A 27,676-nucleotide genomic window follows, 5' to 3' on the forward strand; every position below is an offset into this window, starting at 1 on the left:
TCACTTGAAAATATTTGTGTGGAGAGAACAGAATGACTGATCTTATAATTACTAATAAAGTAAGATTTCCTAAAATGTTTGTTTTTAGCCTTGAAATAGGAAAATTAGTATTAAGACATTTATAAAATCAATGAGGACCACAGAGTCCCTATCCACCAAATCAACAATAATACAGTGTTCTTGTTTGAGAGCTGCTGCACACTGTAATGTACCAATGTTATATATTTCTCATCAGTTTTTACAGTTTCCACTGATTAAATATATATTGACTCATAAAGCATTACCATCACATCAACTGTCACCAGATGCAAGCATATGTCATTTAGGTATTAACTAACATAAAAATGGCAGCTTGGCTATTTAGAAGCCATGATCTGGTACCAGTCATTCCCAAATTTCCCTAATGCATTAGCAATCTCTCAGAAACTGCTATTATCTCTGCACTAATCTGCAGCCAAAGGAGAGAAAACACTTTAAATAACTATTTCTTTTCTTTGGTTAAATATTGCTACATAGGCATGGTAAATAACAGGTTTATTGATACAGGAGAAAATGTGTCAGTGGGTTAAAATTTTCCATCTTACGAGGATGGAAGTTGAGGTCAGCTAAAGAAGCTAAGCTCAACAGAAATATCCATTAAAAATTCAAATGAATATAAATTGCTACTATATAAAACTTATGCCATCAATATCATCATCTATAAAAATGACTACCACATTTGCATCACACTCTTTCTAGACGCTCTATCAAGAATGTTTTTTTCCCCCATAAAGGACACTCTTCTTTTTCTTAAAGGACCTTCACTAAATTCCAAATTAGTTACAGCTCAGATACTTCAGGTTGCTAACAGAATCGACTCATAGAAAACAAGTCTGGAGACATTTCAAAACCACCTTGCTCTAGGGGGCAAAAAAAAAAAAAAAAAAGAATAAAACACAAGTTTTGCTAGGAGGAGGGGAGAAATCCTTTCTGTATGTTAACTCTCCTATCAGATTGTGTCGACACTGCCTAGACTATTAAAACCTTCTAGTAAGTGATGGGTAATTGCTCATTTGCTGACTGTAGTGGTGTACAGCAGACAGAAGCTGTGAGCAGAGCCATTCTTCCTTGCTAATATAACATGTAGAACTTGCTGCTCCTGCAACACTTAATGCTCACAGTACCGAGTCATCTTTAATGCAAACACACATTTTCTGCCTTGCTTCTATGTTTTCCATTATAATGCAACACAAAAACAGTGTACATTTCATTCCATCCCTGTGAGGTTTGCATAAGCAGTTCCAAGTCAGACTAAATATTGTATTGCTCTTATTACAGTGGATAAATATTTTAAAGTTTAGGAATTAAATATTTTATTTTTTCGGTATGCTCTCTGCAACTATTATGAACTTTTTACAGCTTCTTCATTCACGGGAAATCTTAAGGGTTTCCTTTTTTAAATGGAAGACTATTATTTGTTTCCCCAAACAGACGCAGATAAGAGTTAACAAATAAGTTCAATAAATCACTTCATACTTGGTGTTATTAAGAACAATATGCTTCTGTATATAAAGACTTCTCTATAAGACATGTATCTTTTATTATAATAAAAGTTTGCCAACAACAACAAAGAAATGAATCAAGTAAATGTTACATCTTTAGGTATACAATTTCCCTCCTCATTTTTATAACAGTTAGCAAAGATTCTCTTGGCAAACATCTCTTTACTTGACACAGGTATTTCTCACACTAAACTAAGACAACACATCTGAAGAAGAGCATGTCCTGAGCTGTCTGGCTGAAATTTCCCACAAAATAAGAAACCAAGAAGCTGTTTACACATTCACTTTAAAAGAACCAGACTAATTATGTTAACTGATTTATTAATATACAAAGTTCTTTGTCCAATTATTAAAAGTACAAAGAGACCAGGGAGCAATTTAAATGTCTAATGCACTTCAAAATCTTTTTTTTTTAAAGTTAATTATAATTTTAAGCAAAGCTTCTCCAGATTGGCCCCTTAGGTTTTATGTAGGTTTAAATGAAATAATAACAATAACATTACCTCATTGGCTAGTTCCAGGAGCACTGGGGCAGCTCCATTTTCCCCCACTCCATTCAGATACCTAGACAAGACAGAGCCAAGTGGTAATGCAGTGACAAGAAAAGACCAGCATAGACTTGTCAGCATCCCTTGTGTGTACACGTTTCTCCTGGGCAAACGCCACGCTCAGCTCTAGTTAAAGTACGCTACTGTCATAGGAAAGCACTGAAGGGAAAAGAATAACAAAAACAACTTACCTCAAAACCACTGGCAACTAACTGAGGTTGGGGGCAGGAGGTATCGCGCATCGGTTTCCCTTTTTTTCCCCTCCTAACATGCAAAGTGAGCATGGAGGTAATTTTGAAAAGAACTAACCCTATCTCCCTGGCTTTATCTATACCACAACCACTTTGTTGACAGGAAATATGTTTACCCTAAAAGTCTGAGAAAAAAGCGTCCATGCACCCATATCACCTGTTATTTACTTTCAGTTCATAGGATTGGTTGACATCGTATTAAGAAAAAAATGGAAGAGACTTTTCATCAGTGGGTCAGCACACCTTTAACAGGCAATACAAGCCACTGTCTTATCTGGATTTGTCATAACCTCCAGCTCTCCCCATCCTCCAACCCTACTAAAAGAACAAAAACAAATAAACAAAAAAAACTCTCCAAATCCATCCCAGACATGGAAGCCCGAGTGATTTAAAAAAAAAATTTTTGAACATACCATTATCCTTCCTAAAACACTTCAAAAGCTCCACATCAAATCTCAAGATTAAATTATAACCACTTAAAAATTCTTGTAAGGTTCTTCATACTCTGGCTCCTACCTACCCATTTGGCCAGCCTCACCTCTAGTCAGTGTTCCCCATTCTGACCCTTCACCTAGATAACTCATGATTCAGCTTATACATCACTTTATTCAATTCCCCACGATCCGGGTGTATGTTAAGTGTCCCTCATACGCAACCGAGGAGCACCCTGATCATCTCTCCATCATTTCACCCAGAATATTGTGTTTGATGAGTTCCTTGTCCACGTCAAACCCATCCCCAGGTTGAAAGCCTCATGAGGGTAGAAAATTTTCACTTTATTCAATTTATTATGCCCAGCACAGTTCCTGGTTTATAGTAGATGACTATATTATACACATGTTTTTCTTTAAAAAAAAGAGTAATTAAGTAATTTGTAACAGTAACACGCTGTCTTTGAGCCCTGCTCCCTGCAGCAGCAGCCCTTTTAACCGCAAGCGCCACGGCTGCACCGGACTGCCGGGGAGCAGGGCCTGTAAGGACTCAGGGCTCTGCCGTCAGAGCCAGGGCTGAAGTGCCTTAGGGAGACATCGTTCAGTTAACCGCTGCGAGGATGGTGTCTGCAGGGAGGGGAGATGAGAATCTGGCTGTGGCCTCGACGATTTAAGGGTATATTCGTGGCTTACTTAGAAAAACTGCCATTTAGGGCCAACTGCTTATTTGGCTGTGGCCCAGAGAGCTCGCAATATCAGGGTTTTGTGAAGGTGAGTTAGGTTTTGTGCCTCGAGGGGCACAGCAGAGGCACCTAAATAAATGCACAATCACTCCTTCGTAGTCCAGATCTAGGCAAAACGATCTCTCCTGGGCGTAGGTGCAACGTGCAGCAGTTCTGGGTCCAAGGGCAGCATGTGCTGAAGGGCACGTACGCACAAGGGCCACGTCTAACTGCTTCGGTCCCTAATAACTGGAGGGGGCCCCAAGTTAGGATTAGTAGGCAGTTGGTGTAAATTCCAGCTCAGGAGCAGGACTTTATTTTTAAAATATGAACTGAGGAGAACAGTGCCTACCTTACATCTGGGTGTGGTGAGGACTACCTTGGACCCTTAGGACGGGTCCAGTGATCAGCCCAGAAACAAGCTGCTATTGGCAGCTAAGGGCTCAGGTGCCCTGTACACACAGTTTATTCTGTCCCTATTACCTAAACAGGATTAAGCAGAAATAACTGAGATGCTTATATAGCATTTGACATGAGATATTTATTTTGTGAAACAATGTAGGCTTGTAAAGATTATAAATCCCCACATGCTATTTGATTAAGTGCAACAGGGTACAGTCACGTGGAATCTCTACACAGCAGTGCATCTAGTCCTTTACCTTTAGTTACTGCACAAAAATAAGACCAGTGAACAAGACATGCAGACTGACAGGCAAATCAGCCTACACAATGAGAAATTAGAACAGTACACCGACTGGAATGGCCCAATAATTTAAGTCAAATATTTTAATGGTGCAATTAAAGTAATCAGATAAGGGGTCAGATACATTTTTTCAATATATTTTTAATTTCTTTAAAGTCATGTTCAGGCAAGGTGCTGTTTAAAAAACCACTATTAGCTTTGTCCACAGATATAAGTTGTCCAAAGTTACCTAAGGTAAGTTTGATGTTGAATGCAATTTTAATTTAAAAAATTACATTTTAAGTGAGCTTCTCAAAGCAAATTATACAATTTGAGGGAGCCCTGAAACTTGTAAACTAAATATTCTGACACAAATGCACAAAATAAAGTTGGCATCATAAAAAAAAGCCATATTAGGCAAAAATAGAACTAGGTATGAACATTTCTTCCACAGTAACTCTTTGATTGAACAAACTAACAACATTTTCTTGATAGTAAAAATCAAAGTCAACAGGTGAGGTCTTCCTTATAACTGCCAGAAGCAAATACTAAATTATATTATTTCATAGGTATGATTATAAAGATGTATGACTTCCAATAAACAAAATGGAATAAAATCAAATTATTGAAGGTAGGGAAAAGTCTCAGGATCATTATAACTTCAAAGTAATTCTAGCAAATCCATTTTCCATTTATGGGCTCTTTCTTGAATAAATTGTTTAGGAATCTAACTGGGAAATAAGTATTTTTAGGACCACTGGAAAAATACAACAAAAATAAAAACAAACAAGGCAAGTGTGGTTTAGAGAAAGATCCCTGGGAAGCAGGTCAGCTAAGACCTTCAAGTCAACTTACAGCTTTTCCACTGAACTTGAGAGGTCTGCTCATGGAATAACCAATCAGCTCTGTCGAGTCAGACCAACTAACCAGAGTGCACGTCCACTAAGGATTCTGGGTGGGACTATTTAAGCCTATACAGATAATAGGATGTCTTTACAATTCTGTACTTGACATTCATTTATTCTGCAAATATTTTTGAGAGCTAACTATGTGTCAGGCCTTATTCCAGGTTCTGAAGAAGCAGCAAGGAACAAAACTTCCTTGGTTCCTGCCATCACAGAGATTAGAGATGGATAAGAAAAAGACAGAGAATTAAATATACGATATAATAACATATGCCATGATAAACTATAAATCAGATGGGCTGGGCAGGAAGCCCCCTCTCTAAGGAAGTGACAGTTGAGCAGAGACCTGTAGGAAGAAAGCAGGAAACCACGGGAGGAGGAACATTCCCAGGAAGAGAACAGTAAGTGCCAATGTCAGCAACATACGTGCCGGGGTACCTGAGAGCTGGGAGAAGCTCTAGCGTGACCAGAGCAGAGTCTCTCCTCAGAGGCTGACTGGAAAGAACAGGAGAGTAGCTAGGTCCAGACCACAGCCTATGTCAGAAAACTGTTGTTTTGAGTCCAATTCTATAGTTTCATAAAAACGCTGCATCAATCATTACCCTGGTAGTGACCAATAGAACACATCTATTAAGTTTAAAGACACAGAAGATGGTCAAACAACAATAACCTACTATGTCTCTATATAATATCTGAAGCATGCTCATACTTAAGACAGTAGAAATTCCCAGTTATGGATTTGATAAGACTTCCCAGTTGGTCAAATACAGAAACCAAACCCCAGAGCACTGATGGAACTCATCTGGGCTTTCTTAGCTGGTAGGCAATAAATCTCTGAAATGGAACGCTGATCTCCCAAAGCCTACTGAGGTGTCCTCATATGTTGGAAAGGGTAGAGCTGCTTCTGAATGTATTCGTTTCCCAACTATACCTTATAACAATTCAGAAGCACTAGGGAAAAGAAATTAAATTTAAATTAATTTGAAGTTAAATTTGTCCTTTCTGGGAACTTTAATTGTCCCCCATTTCAAGTGACAGATCAGGTTTACTCAAATTTTTAGATACACAATCAAAGGAGCATGCTACTACAGAAAATATTCACTAAGGACATAAATCAGAAATTCCTAATGCGACCCTTCTCTCCATCCTCAGAGCATCTTGTGCAAACTTATAGCACAGACTATTCACATGGTTATAAAATGGTTTGTTTCTCCCTCCTTGGGGCAGGGCTACACAAATCAATGTTGAACCTTCATCCAACAGAGCCTTAGCAAAGGTGTGAATTGTAACTGGGATATAAAGATGTAATCCTGAACACTACATGAGGTTGAACTGTTCTATCTTCCTGATGCCTACTTGAAAATTAAAACTTTGCAGACCCTGTATGTCATCCTCCAAGCTTTGCCACAGGAGGGCTAACAAATGTGTATCTGGTGGTGAAACCATCCTTTAAAGATCTTCATAGAAGGTTCATTTTATAACTTTTTTTCAGTATGAAAGATCCATTAATAACTAAGATTAAAAATAATATATACTGATTTTAAATACAAGACAAAGTTATTAAATTCTTAATATTTCCATAACAACTTCAAAAACCTACCAAAATTCTTCACTAAGCTTACTTACATCTGAATATCACCTTTGTTGATTCTACCTCAAAAATCTCTGGAACACATCTCCAAGTAGGCAGCTACTTTCTCACTGAACAGAGCAGCTGAGGACAGGTACTGTGGTTTTTATACTTGGTTCCTAGCATAGGAGACGGGACATAGTGAACGCAAAGTAAATGGTGCAAATTAAACAAAAAAGTGGTTCAAATTTTCAGATACTATTTTTATCATGTAATGCCAATAACATAAATGAACTAAACTTTTTTCCATGTGAACATCTAAATGAAACTCAACTGGTCTGATTCTCCAAAGCCAATAAAATTGGCCCCTCAGACAGTGTGGGCTGAGAAAAGGGAGGAGATGAGAGACAGTATTTCTAAATTTTACTAGTGATGAGGAAACTTGCAAATGTCAGTGTGTGTGTGTGTGTGTGTGTGTTTGCCCATGTGCACCGATTTAGATACATCTAAATAAATTTTACCAAGTATGCTTCCTGTTTAGAAATAAAAGGCCATTAGTACAGTGGGAAAGAATAGTGAGTTGCTTTCAATATGAACACTCAAGCTGTGTCTACACACGCACAACACGAAGAAGTGACGGAATTTCCTCAATAATTCAAAAAAACATTTTCTACTGCTATTTGGATACTTTGAAGTTTCAGTTAACCACGGTGGAAACACATTGTGGAATGTATGGTCTTAAATACAGACTTCAAATTCGGAACTGAGATCATCTCAATGCTAGCAAGAATGCAGAAACACAGAAATTCTCTGAAATTGCTGGTAGAAATGTAACCATTATCACCTTTCTAGACAGTAATTTGACAACATAAAATCTTAAAATGTTCATTGTTTGTACCAGTAATTACATTTATAGAAATATTAAGAAATTAATCTAAAATGCAAAGACTCATGCACCAAAATATTTATCACAGTATCATTTATAATATCAGAATATTGGAAACATATATGTTCAACAGAGGAATAATTCAGTGAGGTATATCTTCATATGATGAAGTTATGCAATCAAAATGTTTACAAAAAGCTTTCTACAAAATATTATGTCATATACATTTTTCCAAGTATAAAATTCAGAATTCACAGTTGCATATACAGTATGACCTCATCTACATAAAAATGGCTTTGACAAAAGACTGGAATGAAAAATACCACAGTGGTTATCTACAGCTGCCACAATTATGGGCAATCCATTCATTTCTTTTTTAGAGCATTACAAATGTACTTAATTTTCACAAAAGGCAAGTATTACTTTTATAAAAGAAAAATATGAAGAAATTGTTAAGATTGTCAAACTGCTTAAACATGTTTTGATATAATTTGCCTTTATTCTTATCAGCTGGAAAACAAAAACCTTTTAAGGCCAATTTACCCTGGAGAATGCAGGGACATTCAACCTGCATATTTAGAACAAGTGGCCTATGAGATCAATCCATCTGAAAGGTAACAACAGCCCTCTCCAAGCGCCAAGTGCAGGGCAGAAAAGTCAGGAAGCAGGGTGGTAAAGTAAGAAACTAGTCAGACTGCTTTCCTATTAATCTGCCCATTGCAGCCTAACTTCGGTTTTGTTTCAAATTGTCGGGACTCCTTGAAATGATTGGGATTCTCACATTTAACTAAATGTAAAGACATACAAATATTATTTCTGTATTTTTATTATTACCCACTCAACCATTCATCGAGTAACCATACTTAAAGGAAAGATTTGTATTTCTGGCCAAACTACCTAGACAATCCAATAAAGTATGTTCATCCTTCAGTAATTAAATATACTTTTGAATGAAACTAAAATTTTTACAAGTAGTACTTAGAGATCTTAGAAATCATCTAATTAAAATGGCCTTTTTACAATTAAAAAAATGATTATCAGAAGGATGCCCCATGGCCTGTTAGTAGATCTCCAAATTTCTAGAAAAAATGCTCAGTTTTCCTTTGCTCATGTTTATAGAGCCTCAAAATCTGGATATTGAACCATACTTTCATATGAAAAGCCTAAGACTATAAATTTTAACAACAAGAATGTATTTTTTGACATGTGAATCATTTTTCAGTCTTTCTTTGGAGGGTCTGGATGCCAAAGCAGTTGTTGGCTTCACAGCACTTCATAGGCCATTCTTAATTTTATACTCATGATTTAGACGATAACTTTAATTTAAATATTGATTTCACTGAGGAGATTATAACTTTCGAATAAACCAATTCAAATTTTACAAAGACTTCTTAGAAAGTAACTCTCCTAGCCATAAAAGAGTGTGTGTGTGTGTGTGTGTGTGTGTGTGGTATGTATGTACGTATACTTCTTTAACAGAACATACCTTTTACCATTAAAAATCTAACTTCAAAAACTTTTCAATAAATACTTCTCAATTCTTAAAAAAATGACTTTACAAAAACATGATACTAACATTCTATCTGTACATTCATTTAATTCGTAAAATTTTCATGCATAAAAACCATTCGTCTAAAATCAGTGGTGTCATTCTCACCACAGAAAGATTGCTCTGTCAATCTTAAATGTGATACTTTAAGGGCATATTTCAGTTTTCCTTTCCAATATGCCCTTGAAATAGTTAAGAAAGCAACCAACAATTTCTAATGCAAACCAGTACCATTTACCGTAAGTGACTCACTCATAGTACAAAAACGAAATTTGTAAAATTTTTGTCAAAAAGGAGCTAAGATTCTTTTTGTTTCAGAACAAGAGGTTGGAAACTACTTATTAGGTTGAAATTAAAATATCTCCTGGACAACATGTTATTGATTCAATACCTAAAACCTTCCTTTTCAAATATAAAACCCTCTTAAAATTTTACAGTTTTACATTATATGTCCATATGTCCTTACTTCATATGTATCTTTTTTTCCTTTCTAAGATGGCTAACCCAATACCTATGATGCAAAATACAACTGTACCAAAATTCAATCTTATTTTCTAATAGGTTTTTCAACTTACTGATCAAAATAAGAAAAATTGGTTTGAGAACTTTCACATATACATGTAGATGTACATATGCATGAACATATGTATCTATACAAAATATGCACTTACAAGAAGTCTCAAGTCCCCAACTGAGTTTCTTACCTATAAAGACTTCACACATGTAAATCAAGAGTTTCACTATGTCCTTTAAATCTATATAACCAAGTATTTGTGAAATCATTTAAAAATATACTTGAAGTCTTAAACAACAGACTTAAATCAAGATGCCTTGGAATGTTATATAGGAAATCATTTTATTAACCTAATTTATTCATAATTATTGTTACAATTAATAGGTACTATGATACCCTCTAGTGGGGCAGGCAGGTCATACCTCTGGTAATAACTTTCAATCGCTTCCGAAGTATGATGTTTGGCATGTGTTCTCTTAATATGTTTCTGAAATAAAATATAAAAAGATCTTTATGTTGTGTCACAGATCAGGTTCAAGAACAAAAATGACATATTTCTCCATCCCAATGTCTAACACACAGGGCAAGTCAAACAATAGTTTGGGGATCTGGGTGGTGGTAGATCTTTTTTCCCTTCTACGCTATGAACCTATGCATTTCAATCTCTACTGCGTGGCTGGGATGTCTCCAGACTGTACCACAAGATACAGTATGTATGTAAAAGCCAACAGGGTCATAGTAATTGAATCTAAATAAGTTTGCTTAGGGTTGTAGAGGGCAAAGGAAAACTTGTTCCCTCTTTCAACCTTTGTATTAATTTCCTCTCAATTCAATTCCATCTAAGTCTCCTGCACTCTAGTTTTACAATCCAATTGCCATTTTTAACCAGGAAGAACATTGCTTAAAAACAACTTATTTGAAAACTACAAAAAGTAATTCCATAGAGACTTGCCACTTGACTGACACCTGTCATCTCATGATAAATGACTCCATTTTCTGCCTCTCTTGCCTTCTGCCACTCCAGCAATGGTCATTTATCATCATCTCTGTCAGCAATGGAAAGCGGCACTGACAGTGCAAGTCAGCAAACATTTAGCACATGGAACCACGCAACACGGGGAAATTATTATTGTCAGAATAATAATGGTTTAGCATAATTTATTACAGGTCCACCAAATAAGCAAAGGCTAGATGTTATTAGACAGATGGATGGGTAGGCTTGGCAGGCCTCCACTGAGACGCAGGCGGTGCTTGATGTGGAAAGGAGAACATCCTCCAACCCAATCAGAGAGCTGGCAGTTCAATTACAAAGAAATAAAGGGACATTCATCATTCAATTAGGCACCTGTCAACCCTCACAAAGGAGAAAACTTCTAACCTGGTACTCCTGGGAGAAGATGCTCAGCAGAGTGGCCTGCGATTGACTGGAACAAATAAAAGAAGGACAAAGTTAATTACTGGAGTGCACGGCAAAGAAACAAAAGAGAAAGGAGCTTCAAAGGTAGGCCTGCTGCCCTGTAATCTAACAGAACATGAAAACAAGTGTGGAAAAGTTGTTCCAGATGAACACCTCAAACAAAGGCTTCCTGCTGCTAGGTCAAGGAGAGAGAGAAAGAGAAAGGGGGAAATACGGACAGTCTCGAAGCAAAACTATCATACGATCTGGATTTTCTTAAACTTCAGAATGGCTATAAATCATATCTGTAGCATGCGGTTATGTTAAAAGGGACCAAAGGAGGCAAGGTTTATTTTCATTAACAAAGGATAGAATGAAATCCCACAAACAGCTGAAAACATGCAGTTCATTCATCAGCAACATTCTGAAATTTATTTTGTTAGCAGATAGGTAACCCCTTCTGTAGTTCTCTCAGATTCAGGGGAAAAAAAACTTTGCTCTTCACCTGAACTAGCACAGAGACCACTGAAACATCCCTACCGATGCTGCCCTGCCTCGAAAGTAGAAGCTGGGGTCCTTGGGGACGTCATTCCCTAAGACTGCTGTAAGCCGTATTCATCCAAGACTCCACACGATGTCAAACACCTGGCAATGAAGCAACCTGGAAAACATTCTTCCTGAGTGGGAATTTTCCTCTCTCAATTGTTCACATTTAGAAATGGAACAGGATTTTCTCCTCTAAAAAGCAATCAATAGCCCACTGCTATTCTTTCCACATGCCCTCTGTAGATGCATCTACCTTATCATATCTTGAAAACAATTCATTATGTCTGCTATATTTTCCTTCTAAATGATATTTGAACAAATTACAGCATTAATAATTCAATTTTTATAGTACACCTAAGCACCGTGAATAATTAAAACTTTTCTTTTCATGAATGAAACCACTTAAGCTCAGTATAGGTAATCTGGAGAGAATGAAATAAAAACAATGACACTGTATTTCTCTACTAACTGTCAGTGTTGTCACCTTCTGCATATTATCATAGATTTGACTTCTAACCCCTTTCCACTCTTATTAGATTACAAAAGAGTAAGTTTTAAAAAATGTCAGAAATGTTTATCAAGGAAAACCAATAATTACTAAAGGACTGTTTCAATAACTCAAAAGTACTCAGAAATGATTGAATAAAATAAATCTATTATAGTCCAATTTTTAAAATGTCTCTTAAAAATGGGAGGCACCATTGAAAGAGCTAATTTTATGTATAAAAACTTCCTATTATGCCTGGCCTGCCTGAGGTTCACATGCAAATCACAAACCCTAGTAGGATTGCTGACAACCATCTCCTAAAAAAAAAAGGCAAAATTAAGCCCAAATCTTTATACACTACTGAATAAGTCACTATGTTAGATATTTATGTACAATAGAGCCCTCTTCATCGCACAGCAAAATGTATTTATGTTAACCATTTAATGGTCAGCAAAATGTCAGTCTCTATGTGTCAAACAATAGGATGGAAATAGACATGCATGTAATAAGTCATGGATCAGTGACTAATGAGGAGGAAACTAAACTGAATAAAACCGAAGTACACTTGTAGACACCCAGAAAGGGAAGATGAACAGACAGCTGGAGGAATAAGCCCAGGAATAAATAGTTCAAAGTAAAAAGTTGGTCAAGAGTTGAGAACATGTAAAAACTGAGGACACAATAACGTCTTCAGCCAGGAAACTCTTTAAACAGTTCAGAATTCAATTTAGCAAAAATCACAGATAGAGCCTACAGAGTAATTCATTTTCTCACAGCCAACAAGGTGTAAGGAGAAAATTCTAACTTACACTAGAGGCAAAAACTGACCAGACCTAAAAAGAGAAACTGACTTACTTAGCACAGTAACAACAGAAAGACAGGCCTGAGCCCAAATGGCTTTGGGTATGGTTGACCAGACAAAGCTGTAGAGAACTAACTGATCTTTGCTAAGTAGTCTGCCAGCCAGTCATCTCTTCCTGTATGTGCTGAGCTTACAGAGGAGTGTTCTGAACGAGCCTCACAATGTAAAGAGCAGGAAAGTAGTTTCAGTGCAACCAGGACCCTGACTCCAATATGTACTATTTGCTACTCTTGTAGTGTGTTAATTCTGAGAAGGGACACCAAGGGAAAGACTGGAGAGTGGGGCAATCATGTTATCAATAGAGGGTGCAGCTCTGAAGACTCACCGCCCCCAACTGCAGTTCCCCCGTGTCTGATTTGATGGGCTAGGAGCCACACAAGTTGGTATCAAGGCAACATTCATTAGGTTCCCCAGGAATATGGTTTCTAGTTAAAGAGGAGACGATTCTCTGTAACTAAAACAGTGCTATCTTAACACCACAGTCTGTCTGTCAGCTGTGTTCACTGAGCAATGACAACGTCCTGAGGTCATGGGTATGGGGAAATATGCCATGGAAACACAAAATTAAAGTGGCCAGGAATTGGCTGAGAGGAAACTTTCAACATATACACACACAAAGCAAAAATTCGAACACTGCCCAGTACTCACTTTTTTTTTAGGGACCTAGTGACATAAATCATAACCTGAATCCTCAGCTATTTCAAGACTGTCCTGGCTTTGGAGCATATACATGTCACTTGGCATATATGCTTTTAATTTGCATATTCAAAAATACAGTCACGATTTGCACAAATGACCAAGATGAATTATTAAAATCTCCTCAAAACTCATTTTGTGTTTTTTTTTTCCCCCATGCTACCCTCCCAGATTCAGCCCCTCACCCTGCCGGTGTCTCAGTAGAAGAGCATGCGAGGAGACTCCTAGAATGGCTAAGTAAAGCCCTGTCAGAGTTGTGTGACAGAGGGCTTTAAGGAGCAGCAGCAGTCACATTGCAGCGTTGGGGAAACAAGTGTGAGGACGAAGCCAACACACTGAGGCTGGTGGGACAGGGGATGGAAAGAGCTTGAGTCCTTGAGGACACTGCTAAGCTGCTCAAGAGACCACGAATTGACTGAGCATCTTCCATACTCCTTTTGAGAAAGAATACATGTCCTTCTTTTTTCTTAACCCAAAAAGGAAGGAAGGAAGGTAAACTGCCTAGGTTTCTATTTTCTAAGTGCCCTGGAAGCAGGAGACACAACGGAGGGAGGGCTCTGAGACAGGGCACTCCAACACGATGGCACCTGTGCAGGGTGCAATACTTGGAAGGGGTTGTCCATTTTCACACTTACTAATTCCCTTCCTAGCTGGCAGCTGCTATATTTGGCTTCCTTAAAATTGTTCCTCTGTCTGTCACTGTGTCACGAAATTGATGTGCCTAGAGATCATAAATGGCTGTGTGTGAATGACTTTTCCATACAGATTTTAAATATTGATGGGGTACTATCCACCCTCATTTAACACTGCATCCAAGACTTCAAATGTCAGGTATATAAACAGGCAACAAACCGCTTCCCCATACAGTACTTAACTCAACGTGTCTCCAGACCCATCCAGCTAGGATACTCAGTAACCTCAAGGATATTAGAGAAAATGAACATCAGAGGGTTGAATGGGCGCAGGAAAGACTGAGAGCAGAACTTAGCATAGACTTAGATGCAATGCAGCATTCATACAAGAGGGACGTCTTCATGTTCCCAGGTGAAAATTTAAAGCAAGTAGAATCTTAACGAAGTAGATACTACACATTATAGGTGCTTCCTCTCCTCAAGTGCTCAACCTCTGAAAAAGACCATAAACAAACAAACAAATAAACAAATAAATAAATAAATGTTTTTATTTAACTTTCAAGCTCCTTTTGCTATAGAATCTAGGATGCATCAATGTCTATACTCTACTGGGCTTGAAACCCTCTAAGCAAAATAAATATTATTTCTGGATTCAGGAAGCAGTAAACCAACCCAAGGAAGATAAAGCAGGATACTCCTACAAAGTGTTAGGCTTGCAGACCTCACAAGGTACAGTCTCTCTTAATCAGTGAAAGAGTACAATAAAACACTGGTTCTATGTGGTCAAAGATTCAGAGTACTGGCCAAGGAAGGTTTTCCATAAAAGCAATGCATTACCCTCCCTCACCAGCCCCCCTACACCCCTACACACAAATTTGAAACATGGAACATTTTTTCCCTCTAAAATCAAAATGGAATTCAACGAGACAGCAAGACTTGGTACAACAATACTACTAACTTTGCGTTCTTTTTAGGAACATAACAATGTGAAGTAGAAAGAATCGCGAGAGATTACTGGCACTCTGAGAAATTACTGGGGAGAAAAAAAGGAAAAATATATAAACTAAGCTCAAGAAATAGAGAAAAATGTATCTATCGTACCCCCTCACCCATTCTTCTATTTTCCAGCATCATATTAAGGATATAGGCTACACTTTACGCCTCATCATAGAAAATATTCCCACACGTGACTTTATAGATGGCACCATTAAGCTTAGAAGTAATTGATGATCACAAAATTTCTTACAACTTATACTTACATGTTTTGTATATGCGTAAAGAGCAGTTACTATCCTAGGCACTTTCTGATGATAAGCTGAAGTCACATCCCAAACAGCTCTACCTACAGCAAGAGCTACAACACATACTTGGTGCTACACACTACACGTGCCCTTTATTTTACCCTCACAGCAACCCTCTGAGGAAGGTACTATTATTGTCCTTATCTTAAAGATGGGGAAATGAAGGAAGAGGAGTTAAGTAAAATACACAATTAAAGACTTAGGTAAGTGGTAGAACTGGAAATCAAAATCCAGGTCCAACTCTAGACCCCAAGCCCTTAATCCCAATGCTGATTGCCTTTCTAATGTGTGTTAATATTATCTGCTTAAGGTTCAGCATGCATATATTACATTACACTCCAAAAAACCCTGAAAGGTAGGCACTGTTGCTCTTTCGATAGAAAATTGAGGCCACAAGAGGTCCAGAGTTTTGATCAAATTCCACAGCCTTAGACAATATTCCTTTTTTAAAAACTCAAATTGCAGTTTTCCTTTAATTAACTGCATAAAAATGATGCTCCTACAGGAAACAGTCAAGGATTAAAAACTGTTGGGTAATTTTTATTCCATTATTCTTCCTGCAGCTGAAGTATATTTTGTTAACAACCACATCACCATCTGAAGTGTCTCTATGTGACTGCAAATGTGTCTTTTGCTCAAATGCTATTTATTGCAAACAAAACAGCTTTAAATCCCTCCCTGAACAACACAGGTATAAACCAAACCATTCTCTACAGAGGACAACACACTTCATAGATGTTAATTTTATTACGTAACATTTAATTAAGTTTCCTCATTATAAACTGGTACATATTCTGTGTAAAATCTGTAGGTGTTCATCTGGTGTGTATCATTCCTGTGGTTTTTACTATGTCTGGCTGTATGTGTATGTGTCTATACACAAAACTAAAATTTCAACAACTGTGAGTGTTTTGAACATACTTTCTTGGCATATGCTTTCATTACATAAGATATTAACATTTATCCATGTCATAACACATTACTCTTTATATTTTTTGTTTGGTTTTTTTGGGGGGGTAATTAAGTTTATTTATTTTAAAAAATGTTTAATGGGGGTACTGGGAATTAAACCCAGGACCTTGTGCATATTAAGCACGTGCTCTACCACTGAGCTAAACCCTCCCCCTCACATTACTGTTTTTTAATGATTTTTATCATGAATAAGACAAAATCATGTAACCACTTAAGCCATCAAATAGAACACTGCTGGGACTCTAAAAGGCACTCTATCTGATCACTGCCCCCTCCTTGTTACAGATGAATCTGATCTTTATGTTAATCACTTTCTTGCTTTTCTTTATAGTTTTACCACCCAAATGCGTATCCCTAAATTCTATAGGTTATCTTTGCCTGTTTGTAAACTTTAATGGAACCACACAGTGTGTGCTCTTTTGTTATCTGTCTTCTTTCACTCAGCAATATGTCTACATGAGTCACTTACGTTAATTTGAGTGTGGTTAATTCATTTTCATTGCCATATAGTATATTCTGTTGTACATGCCACCTTTATTTATTCTGTGGTTAATGAACATCTGGATTGTTTCCAGTCTTTTGCTAAAGGAAATAATGCTGCTGTGAACATTTGTGCAGATGCCTCCTGGTGCACCTGTGTACACATTTATGATGGGTTTAAATGTAGAATTGGAATTCAGGGCCATCTGACATGCAAATCTCCAGCGTTGGTAGATACTGCCAACCAATTTTTCAAAGCATTTGTAACAATTTTAAACTCTTAACCAACACTAAAGGAGAGTGCCGACTACTGTACATCCGTGTCACACCTTCTAGTTAATGGCTTGTCTTTCCATTTTCTTTCTGGTGTTTTTTGAAGTGTTGAGGTTTTAATTTTGATGAAGTCCAATGTAGCAATCCTTTCATTTTATTATTAGTACTTTTTGTGTGTTTTGTGTGTCTTTTCTAAGAAATCTTTACCTACCCAAAGTCATGAAGATATTTTCATATTTTCTTTTAAAAGCTTCAGAGTGTTAGCTTTTCATTTAGGCTTATGATCTGTCTTGAGTTAATTTTGTGCACTGAGACAGGAGTCACATTTTGTTGTTGTTGCTTTCGTACATATATCCAATTGGCCACACATCATTTACCCACTGACTTATCTTGTTGCCTTCGAGGAAAGCAAATATCTGAGGGTCCATCTGGGGATACTCTAATCTGTTCCACTGATTTATATGTTTATTTTTGCACAGATACCACACTGATTTGATTACTATTGCTAAAACATGCACATTTAATGTAAGTTCTAACATATTTAGGTCTAAGTCTATCATCTCATTAAATGCTAACTGTCTTACTCACTATACATTCCTTTTTTCTCTTCTTTTAAACTGACTTAGTATTTATTCTTCATTATTTTTCCTCTGGCAACTTGGAAGTTGTATACTTTTAAATTATTACTGATTACCTTATATAACCACATAACCCCTCAAGTTATCAAAATGTATTAACTGGTGATTAATTGCAGCCTGGAAGATACAAAAACTTTACAACACTATCTATATTTCTCCTTTCCTGACACAAAGGATATTACTGATATTGTTTTAATTCTACATAATCTTAAAATTCACAAGACATTGCTGTTGTTCTATATGGTTTCTCTTCAATCTGACATATCCACATACGAACCATTTCATTGTCCTTCTTTCCTTCCTTTTTCACTCTTCCATCTGGAATAGCTTTCTTTTAATAATTCCATCAGTGCAGACATTGATGATGTTAAATTTCAGCTCTTTTCAATAATAATAATAATAATATGTCTTATTTCTCTACCTGGTTTTAAGATTTTTTTAAACTTTAGTTATTAGAACCTTTAACTCTGGTATTTAGTAAGCTCCTGCTTACAGTTTGTTGGACTTCATAAATATGTTGCTGGGCACATTTCAACATTTTGGGAATATTCTCAACTATTATTTCTTCATACTTACTTTAGCACTCTCTCTCTCCCACCTGAGACTCCAAATAAGTGTATGTTAGCTCTCCCAACTATATCCTCTATCTCTTACTCTATCTTCATATTTTACACCTTTTTGTTATTCTGTGTTACATTCTAGGTATTTTATTCTCACCTATCTTCCAATTCACTAATTCTCTCTTCAGTAATGTCTAACTTGTTATTAAATACATCCACTGAGTTAAACCCATCCAGTTTAAATTATGGTATTTTTCAGTTGTAGATTTTCTATTAGATTCTTTCTCAAGTAAGTTCCCTGCAAAATGTTTCAATCTTCTTTAACATTTTGAATAAATCATAATTACAAAAATTCTATTTAGCAGTTTCAGTAACTAGAGCCCCTGAAAAGTCTATTTCTACAGTTTCTACTGATTCTCATTTATGTTTTCATTTCTCCTTATGTGACTAGGTACCTCCCATTATGTGCCATACTACTTGAAAAACTGCTTTATAAATAATTTGAATACTAAAATGGTTAACTTTCTCTAGAGAGGATTCTGATTTGATTCTGGGAGCACCATGATTCCAGAATAACTTAAGTCCAATCTCAGGTATTAATTTTTTAGGCCAATGAGGTAAACTTGAAGTTGAAATATAGTCACGGAGAGCTGTTTTACTTTCAGTTCACATTAACTCCTAGGGTGTAGCCCTTTAAGGTCCCACCTCAAAGCCTGGGACATTTACGAGAGCTCCTACCTTTGGTGAACCCTGATCTCTAAATCTTGTCCTCCAGCCCTATAAAGCTGTCAAAGGTCCTGCTCAGAACTTGGCTAGACTACATCTGCTGAAAAGGAAATTAAATTAGAATTCAGTGATTAAAAATGTAGTTCTTCCCCCACCATTGCTTATGTAAAAAAATTAATGCATTACTAACTAATCCATAGATTAAAGAGGAAATCACAATAGGAATAACAAAATATATGAAATTGAGCAATGACAGCAATAGGTATGAACAGTTTTGGGAAATTTATGGCATTAAGTGGATATAAGGGAAAAAAGAGAAAGGAACTGATTTTATTCTAGGAGGTTCTAGTAAGTTGAAGAGCCCAGCAAACAAAATAAAATACAAAAAGAAGTAAAAGACTCAAGAAGGAAACAAATAAAACCCTCCTTATTTGAAGATGAGATGGCTTAGAAACATTAGGAGAATTTATAAACAAAGTTTTTAAAAGCTAGTAAGACCTCAGAAAGGTAACTGGAAATAAGATTAATACAAAAGAGAAATAGAATTCTCATAAAATAATAATATTAAATTAGAAAGCAGAAAAAATAGACCTCATTCACAATAACAAAAACCATAAAGTACATATATATATTTAATAAAAATATGTAAAACCTTTGAAGAAAGTTATAAAATACTACCGAAGAGCATAGAAGAGTTCCTGACTAAATGAAGAGATGAGATACTTTTACAAAGATGGTATCATGGGTAAAAAGACAGTACTAATCAAACTGTCAATTCTCTACACATTAATCTATAATTTTAATTAAAATCCAGCCAAATCCACAACAGTTTTCTGGTAGAATGTGACAAATTTATTTTAAAATCTATTAAAAAGGATCAGGTCAGGAATAATTAATAAATTCTGAAAAGCAAAAAAAAAAAAAACAAGTAGGGAACTTACCCTACCAGATATCATCATGGATACATTTCAAAAATACAGTATTTACCAAAAAAAAAAAAAAAAAAAAAGCTACAGAATTACACAAATATTTGTTACCATTTATATAAAGTATAAGAACAATAAAATATAATTATCTTTTTGATATTTATGGATATGGGAAAAGAAATTCATGAGACTAATAAACACTAAACACCAGACAATGGTTACCTCGGGTGGAGAAGAAGAAGAAAGGTCATACATTCAAATTTTTAAAAAATACATTCCAATTAAAAAAAAATAAAAACCTGAAGGGGAAAAAAACTGTAGAATAGTGTCAGGGCATTTCATTTCTGTAAAAGTAAAAAGCATCTGAAACAAATATAAACATAGATCCAAAGAGTTCATTGTATTACCCTCTATTCTTTTCTATGTGTGTAATAGTTTATAATAAAATTAAGCAGGAGAAGAGGAAAAATGGAAAGAAGTGAAGAGGAGCTGGATAAATTGATCTTAAAGATTTTTTCTCCTCTAAGTCCCTCTCTATTCTAAATGTTCTGATTTAGTTAGTCTTAAGCACCTATACTTTTCTTCCTTTCCTTTCCAATTAAATTGGGCCATAACATAAATCAGATAAAGAATAAGAAGGCTGGGTGGCAGACACTTAATTTTGCTCACAAGACCAGATATCTGGGCATTGTTCTCTAAAGTAATCCGAATAACTTCAACACAATATCATAGATACATTTGTAAGAAATGCTTATCAATTCTTTCTACCTGCAATAATTTATTCTGATTTCATTCTTTGTTTAATAAGTCAGAGTAAACTACATTATAAAGAAAATCTCAATAAATAAGGTTCTAGCGTATAGCACAGGGAACTGCATTCAGTATCTTGTAATAACCTACAATGAAAAAGAATATATATGTAACTGAATCACTATTCTGTATGCCAGAAACTAACACAACTTTGTAAATCGACTATACTTCAATAAACTTAAAAAAGGAGGGGGAAGAAATCTTCAAGTTAAGTTTGTAGTAATTTTAGTATGATTTCCAAAAAAGAATAAGAGAGCAAGAGAAAGTTAACAGACAATGGTAGTCTGATAACAATAGCCTGTGTGTGAAGATATTTATAATCCTTCCTTTGTTGGTTAAAATTCAACTTTCTTCCACCTCTGCATGAAGTATTACTAGTCTATCTTCCATCAGTTTCTCTCTTCTGGCTATTCTTCATTTAACTCCTGAACATGCTTCTGTCTACCTGCCGACCTTTCCAACTACTGTCCGCCGTTTTTTTTTCACTATCAAATGTCTTTGTCTAGGAGGTCTTTGGTTCAGCAAATCCTACGCAGCCTCCACCCAACGGCATTCTCCCTTCTCCTTAGCTGAAACAAAGATTCACAGAGACTTCCTCACCACCAAACCCCAAAGACATACTTCTTACCTTAGCTGACCTCTCTACAGTATTTTGCACCTTTGACTGTCTTCCCTTTCTTAAAAACCTTTCCTCCTAGCAATTCCAGGGCACTATTTTCTAACAACAGTCCTCCTACCCTGCTAACCACCTCTTTCTCTCTCCCACTGGCTGCTCATTCTCTTCCCTGGGGTTTCCCAGGGAGAGCTCCTCAACCCTCTTTTCTTTTCACGCTACTTGCTCACATGGGTGATAGCACACCTTGCTGTGTTTCCAGTGACAACTTTCATAATTCCCGAACATGCATATCTGTTCCAGCCTCCACCCCTACTCAGAATCATGTTCTCAATTATATCACTCTTTATGGGACATTTTCCTCTATTTGGTCACGTGTGTCTCAAAATCAAATTATTACCACCCTCCTTTCCCACAAATGTGTTTCATCCAACCTCTCTTAAATCAACTATTTCCATAAAGGCAGATGCCTGGGCTAGAAGTCTCTGGGTCATTCTTGATTCTTCCTTCTCCCTCATACCTGAAACACCTAAGGAATCACCATGTCCTGCTGATTCTGCCATTAGAAGTTTTTTTTTTTTTTTTTTTTTTCGCATTTGTCCCTACTCCCCTAAACTACTACTAGCTTCCTGAGTCACATTCCTTGCTTCCCATCCCTATACCCATCAATCCAACCTCCAATTCACCAACAATGGTTCTAAAATGCACATCTGATTATGGTATCCTCTGGGCTTGAAAATCCTAGGAGGTGTTCAAACTCATTAGTAAAGCACTTAAGGCTTTCCTCAACCTGGCTTTAAGCCTCCTTTTAGCCTCCCACAACTCTTTCCTACCTTCAGTCCCCCAAGTAGTTTATACTTTAATCTTACCACATCACCATAAATCACCATCTTCTTTCTGGAGTCTAGAATGTTCTTCAAATGTCCTTACACTATGTGGAGAACCCCTATTCTTCAAAGATAGACTCAGGATACTCCTGTATAACGTGCTATCATTATTAAATCAAGCTATTTTAGTGAACAGAATATTTTAAGAGGTATCATAGGATTTTTAGGCCAAGCCCAACCCTCTCACTTTTTTTTCTTTAATGGAGGTACTAGAGATTGAATCCTGGACCTCATGCATACTAAGCATGTGCTCTACCACTGAGGTATACCCTCCCCCCTCAACCCTCTCATCTTAAAAATGACAGAAGTAAAGGTCACAGAGATAAAATGATTTGCCCAAAGTTACACAAAGCATTATTTTACACCAATAACAGGTAAATCAAGGGAAAATAAATTGTGCTACAAGCAGGACTTACTGGAGTCATACTTTGTTATGTCATCCTAACAGATGAGAATATCAAATATTTTAATGCAGTTTTTTTATTTCAGTAATCATAACATACCTGCAACCAATGTGCGTAAATTAAAACATAAATACAAATAAAAAACAGAACAGATTAGAATACAAATTATATCACCAGTAGACTCCAAACCTCCAAGTTCCCACTTTTCACCACCAAAAGATGCAATGAATGGAGATCAAGATTTTGAACTTTTTTTCTCAATGATAGTTCTTTTTTTTCCCTATAAATTTAAAATTTATATGACCTCACAATATGGAAAGTAACTATCTTTCCAGGTAATATGTCACTTCCCCTGATTGAGGGCCATTTTTCAGTCCTTCAGAATACTAATTTTCTCTTACAAATTTCTGATAGACATCTTTATATTTTCCGCAATTATTTTTTAAACAACAGGGAGCATCAAAAGTTGCACTGCTAAGGAAGTACCAGTAGGAACTGTCTTTATTCTTAAGGTGCTTAAATTCTAATTGGAAAAAAAAAATCCCTTAATATTTCACAGTCTCAGTTTCACCATCTGTATGTAGATTTATGCCATTAGAGTCCATTTTCATCTTGAAAGTTCTGTGATTTTTATCAGTTCTACAACTCTAAGATTTAGATTTATTGAATTTCTGCTTACAGCCCTAAGTTTTTTAAGTATAGTTTAGCACAAAACTGTGCCTTAGTCCTAATAATAATGATTTGTAATCATGTTGACCCTAGACATTTCTGTGTGGGCCTAATATAGCTGGTCTATTCTAGGTCAATAGCTAGAGTGATTAAATTGTTTATTAAGACTTCTAGGCATTTAAAGTAATCAGACCACCGTATGAGAACATGGAGGAAAATAATTAACTTCTTTCTTTCACCATTGATTATAAGGTCCTACTTCTCCTATCAGAGGTTAAATAATCACTTCATAGGTGTAACACCACAACTCTTTCATTGATGAAATCCCAGTCTCCCCCAAATTACCTTACTTTTTTGATATAGACTGAACATAGATATTTAATAAAAGAACCACCAGATCCTTACCTAAAAAGTTGATTTTAAGAAATAGTTATATAAATACATATATATGTATATAAATACGTATAACTATAAATATATATATTTCTCTATATATAAAAGAGTCAACCTCACAGTTCTTCAAAACCTTTAGGAGAAGGTCTCCAGCTTGAACTAGGTAATCCCAGGAAAAGAGACAAGCACAGGCTACCTCTCTGCACCAACTGACTATGGTATCCTCTGGGCTGGAAAATCCTGAATGATTTGTCTGGCTCTCAAGATTTTTGTATCATGGTGGCCAATGTTGAGGAAAATGGAGATAATCTATTAAAATGAGTTTAGTTTTAGAAAGGCATTTGTCAAAAGGGATAAAAATACAAAGCCTTAGAAGACTGGGACATTGTGCTGTACATCAGAAACTGACACACTGCAATTGACTATACTTCAATAAAAAATTAAAAAATTTAAAAAAAACCCCAAACCTTAGACCTAAAATAGCACCGAATAACATTATTTATTTTCCTCAGTAATATTCAGTGCTGAAAAGATTAAAGTGTCTGATCCACTTCAGATAGTTTTCTTAAAACAGCTGCTGATCAAAACCAAATGAATTAATTTCACTTTCTGAAGTCCTCACTTTAACATAAAAATTTACTAAACATACCACCATAGAAAAACACTTTAGTTTCCTATGACTGCAATAACAAATTACAATGTATTTGAAGAAGGGGCCTTTTGGGAGGTAACTAAGGTTAGATCAGGTCCTGAGGTAGGGCCCTCATGACAGGATTAGTAGTCTCATGAGGAGAGGACGAGACAGAGATCACTCTGGATGTACACACCAAGGAAAGGTCAAGTGAGGGCAGAGTGAGAAGGTGGCCATCTGCAAGCCAGGAAGAGTCCTCACCAGGACCTGACCATGCTGCCACCCTCATCTTGAACTTCCACCCTCCAACTGTGAGAAAATAAACATCTGGTTGTTTAAGCCAGCCAGTCTATAGTATTTTGTTATGACAGCCCAAAAGGAATTAGACGTTAGGGGTCCTTTCACAACAGGCCATACTTTGAGAGCTAATGATTGATTAATCACTCACTCCTCCACTATTCCCAGCTAGCTAGCAAATTCTTCAAGTTTTCAGGCTCTCATGAGTTCTTTCCTAACTCTGAGTCTCTTTCTTGGGAAATAGATTCTAAAAACTTCCACACACACAAAAATAGTGCCTGTAACAGCTTAACTTATTACTTATACTGAGTTTTATGAAGTAATTTAATTGCCTCATGGGTGTCCAATTTTTTCCTTCTGGATTTCAAATATTTTCTGGGTTTGTTTACATAGGAAATGCCTTGAATGGATCTTTTTTCTCAGGGAGTTCCTCAGTTTATGAAATCTTGCTAGAACACCAAGTCATTCTGCCAACTCTACATCATCGTAAGTTAGTGAATCAACATCTGGAGGCTACTTTAACTCTGTGACCACAATATTACTTGTCTATGCCTAGTGAACACAATTACTTTTGTAACCTTTTCACAAAGTAAAAAAGTTTAGAATATTGTTTAAACATTTCTGTATTCTTTTTCTATACAAAAACACATGCTCTGCCCTCTTAATCTTTCTTAATTTAATAGGTCACGGAGACTTTACATAAAACTAGTAAAAATGATTGACGCAGATTCACTTTATAATGGTTATCATTTATAAAGATTGAACTACCATCTTTACCACCTTCTTCTCAAATAAATTTTCAGTTATACTAACATAACAGCATTAATAATCTCATATCCTCTCCCTGTCTTCTATCCTGTATTCCCAACCTCTAAGTATCAAACTGATGCTTTTCATTTAAGAATTTAACAAGGAAATGCAGGAACTGGCATAAAAGTAACTTCCTGAATACTTAGTGTTCTACATAGCTTCATTGGTGCTCTTAGGTCAGCAAACTAATTGAAGCTTTAGATGCTATATTTTCCCTACAACTTTAGTTTGAAAAAACTGTAGATTTTCAGCCTTCTCTAAAAACATCATCATCATCATGATCTGGGCTACAATTATTCTACAACCAGCCCCCTTTAGTAATAAATGCTGGGAGTATTAAAACAATAAATGGAGTGCCTTAAAATGCATTAAGCTCTTCTCTTCTCAAACACAAAATTTTAACTCTTACCACAAGCCTTTTATTCTTAATTCACAATCAAACCCTTCTGGCAGTTAATCTCAGCACTTAATGTCATTCACTCCAATAAAACTAATCTTAAATGGCTGTAAATGCCTTCCCTACTTCTCCATGTGTCTTAAGAGAAACCAGAGGAGGAGCAGAGATGGAATTCAGTCACTAATGCTATGCACAACACAACATTATTATGCTCTGTTATTGGCTAACTTTTGCCAGAACATTCTGTTTGTAACTTCTCCCCATTTCTGTTGAATTCTACCAGTCAAATGAAGAGCAGGCACTCAAAAATACCCACTGTCATGGTGACCGTGGTGATGCTAATGACAAAGAGAGCAACACTGGTGGACAGCTTCTTAGCACCAGCACCAGTTTACTTAATGATCAACGCTTTAGTGATAAAAGCAGCAGAAGTATTTAAGAAACTGAGGGGAAGGAGGAAGCATCTTATTCAAATTCACACAGCCAGTATGTGAACATAGCCTGTCCTCAAACTCCACAGCATCTAAATGATAAGACAAAATGACCTTCAACAATCAATGCTCCAGTATCACAAGATTCTTCATTGCAAACAATCTACTCAACCTAATTTCAACAGAAAAGATGTGAAGTTACTAAAGACTTTTAGACAGCTCGTGAAATCTCCTGCAGGACCAAAAAGTCAGGCTCAGAGGCCTCATAATCAAAAGCAAAGCCCAAACCACATGGCAGGAGTGCTCCCTGAGCGCAGAGCCACCGCCATGTTCCTGCCCAGAGAGCTGAGCGTTCTACCACTGGGGCCTCCAACAACAGGTCACTCCTGCCGCAACAATGGCCAAAAGAATAGAACCTGCACACAACAGGCGTCCACCTTTCCCCCTTAAAGGTCAACTCGGCAGATATGAATTCATCACCCAGTAAAGTTAATGGGCAACTACTGGCTGTATATGACTACATTTTCTGCTGTAATTTGAAGTTATATTTACACTATGTCCAAAATTATAGTTTTAAGTAAGCTTATGTTCAAGGTCTATAAAAGAAGACATTGTAAAGAAATGTGTAAGAGGATTTCTTTATTCTTTTTTTTTCTGGTGTTAATGTTATTTACGTATGAAACAAAAATTCAGAAGGGAAAAACGTACCTTTTCCTTGGCATGTACGCACTACTCTAAAAATGTGATTGGGTTTCATGTGCGTTCTCAAAAACCACCATAGCAGATGCGCCTTATTCTACAGAACTGCAGCCTACATTGTATTAGGTTGTATTAGATCTCCTGAAATCTGGGTGTGCCCAGTCCATCAGCAGCTCCAAAGAGCTGTGGGTCTCAATATTTAGAAATGCCTGATTTTGATACGACATTTAAATTCTCTTCTCGGTGCCAAAAGGATCCCCCGTGGCTTGCACCCCCTCCCCAGATCAGAGGGAGCCAACAACCCCCCACCCCACCAACAATACAAACACTGAGGTAATTCAGGACGGGCCCCCCACAGTTGTCTCTCTCTGCTCCACACTGACCCACCCACAAGACACCTGCCTTGGTTTCCCCTCAACCTATTCTATTCCAGTTAACGTGGGGAGAGGGAAGCCCACAGTCACCCCCAACCCTCCCACAGGCCTGCTCCACTCCACTGGAGAAAACTAGATCACGCCCAGCTTTGCCCTACCTGTGGCAG

The 27,676-nt window shown here is 36.6% G+C and overlaps 1 protein-coding gene and 1 non-coding gene across 6 annotated transcripts in view; both read right to left on the reverse strand.

Annotated features, from left to right (window-relative positions):
- Window positions 1-27,676, reverse strand: part of CDIN1 (CDAN1 interacting nuclease 1) — a 224,503-nt gene that overhangs the window by 163,470 nt on the left and 33,357 nt on the right. For 4 of the 5 annotated variants that reach the window (XR_837230.3, XM_010981181.3, XM_010981183.3 and 1 more), the window contains exons 2-4: window positions 10,978-11,023; window positions 10,022-10,086; window positions 2,045-2,105 (exon numbers count right to left, since the gene is read on the reverse strand). Coding sequence is in view for 4 of the 5 variants with exons in the window: in XM_010981181.3 (XP_010979483.1) it covers window positions 2,045-2,105; window positions 10,022-10,086; window positions 10,978-11,023 (172 nt within the window). In the remaining variant the exon portion in view is untranslated. The remainder of the gene's footprint in view (window positions 1-2,044; window positions 2,106-10,021; window positions 10,087-10,977; window positions 11,024-27,676) is intronic. The other variant, XM_010981185.3, reaches the window with a different exon arrangement.
- On the reverse strand, window positions 16,570-16,642 carry TRNAI-AAU (transfer RNA isoleucine (anticodon AAU)). The gene has a single exon. It is a non-coding gene; the product is annotated as a tRNA-Ile (tRNA).

This window comes from Camelus dromedarius, chromosome 5, assembly GCF_036321535.1.
Source record: "Camelus dromedarius isolate mCamDro1 chromosome 5, mCamDro1.pat, whole genome shotgun sequence".
In the NCBI taxonomy this organism is placed as follows: domain Eukaryota; kingdom Metazoa; phylum Chordata; class Mammalia; order Artiodactyla; family Camelidae; genus Camelus; species Camelus dromedarius.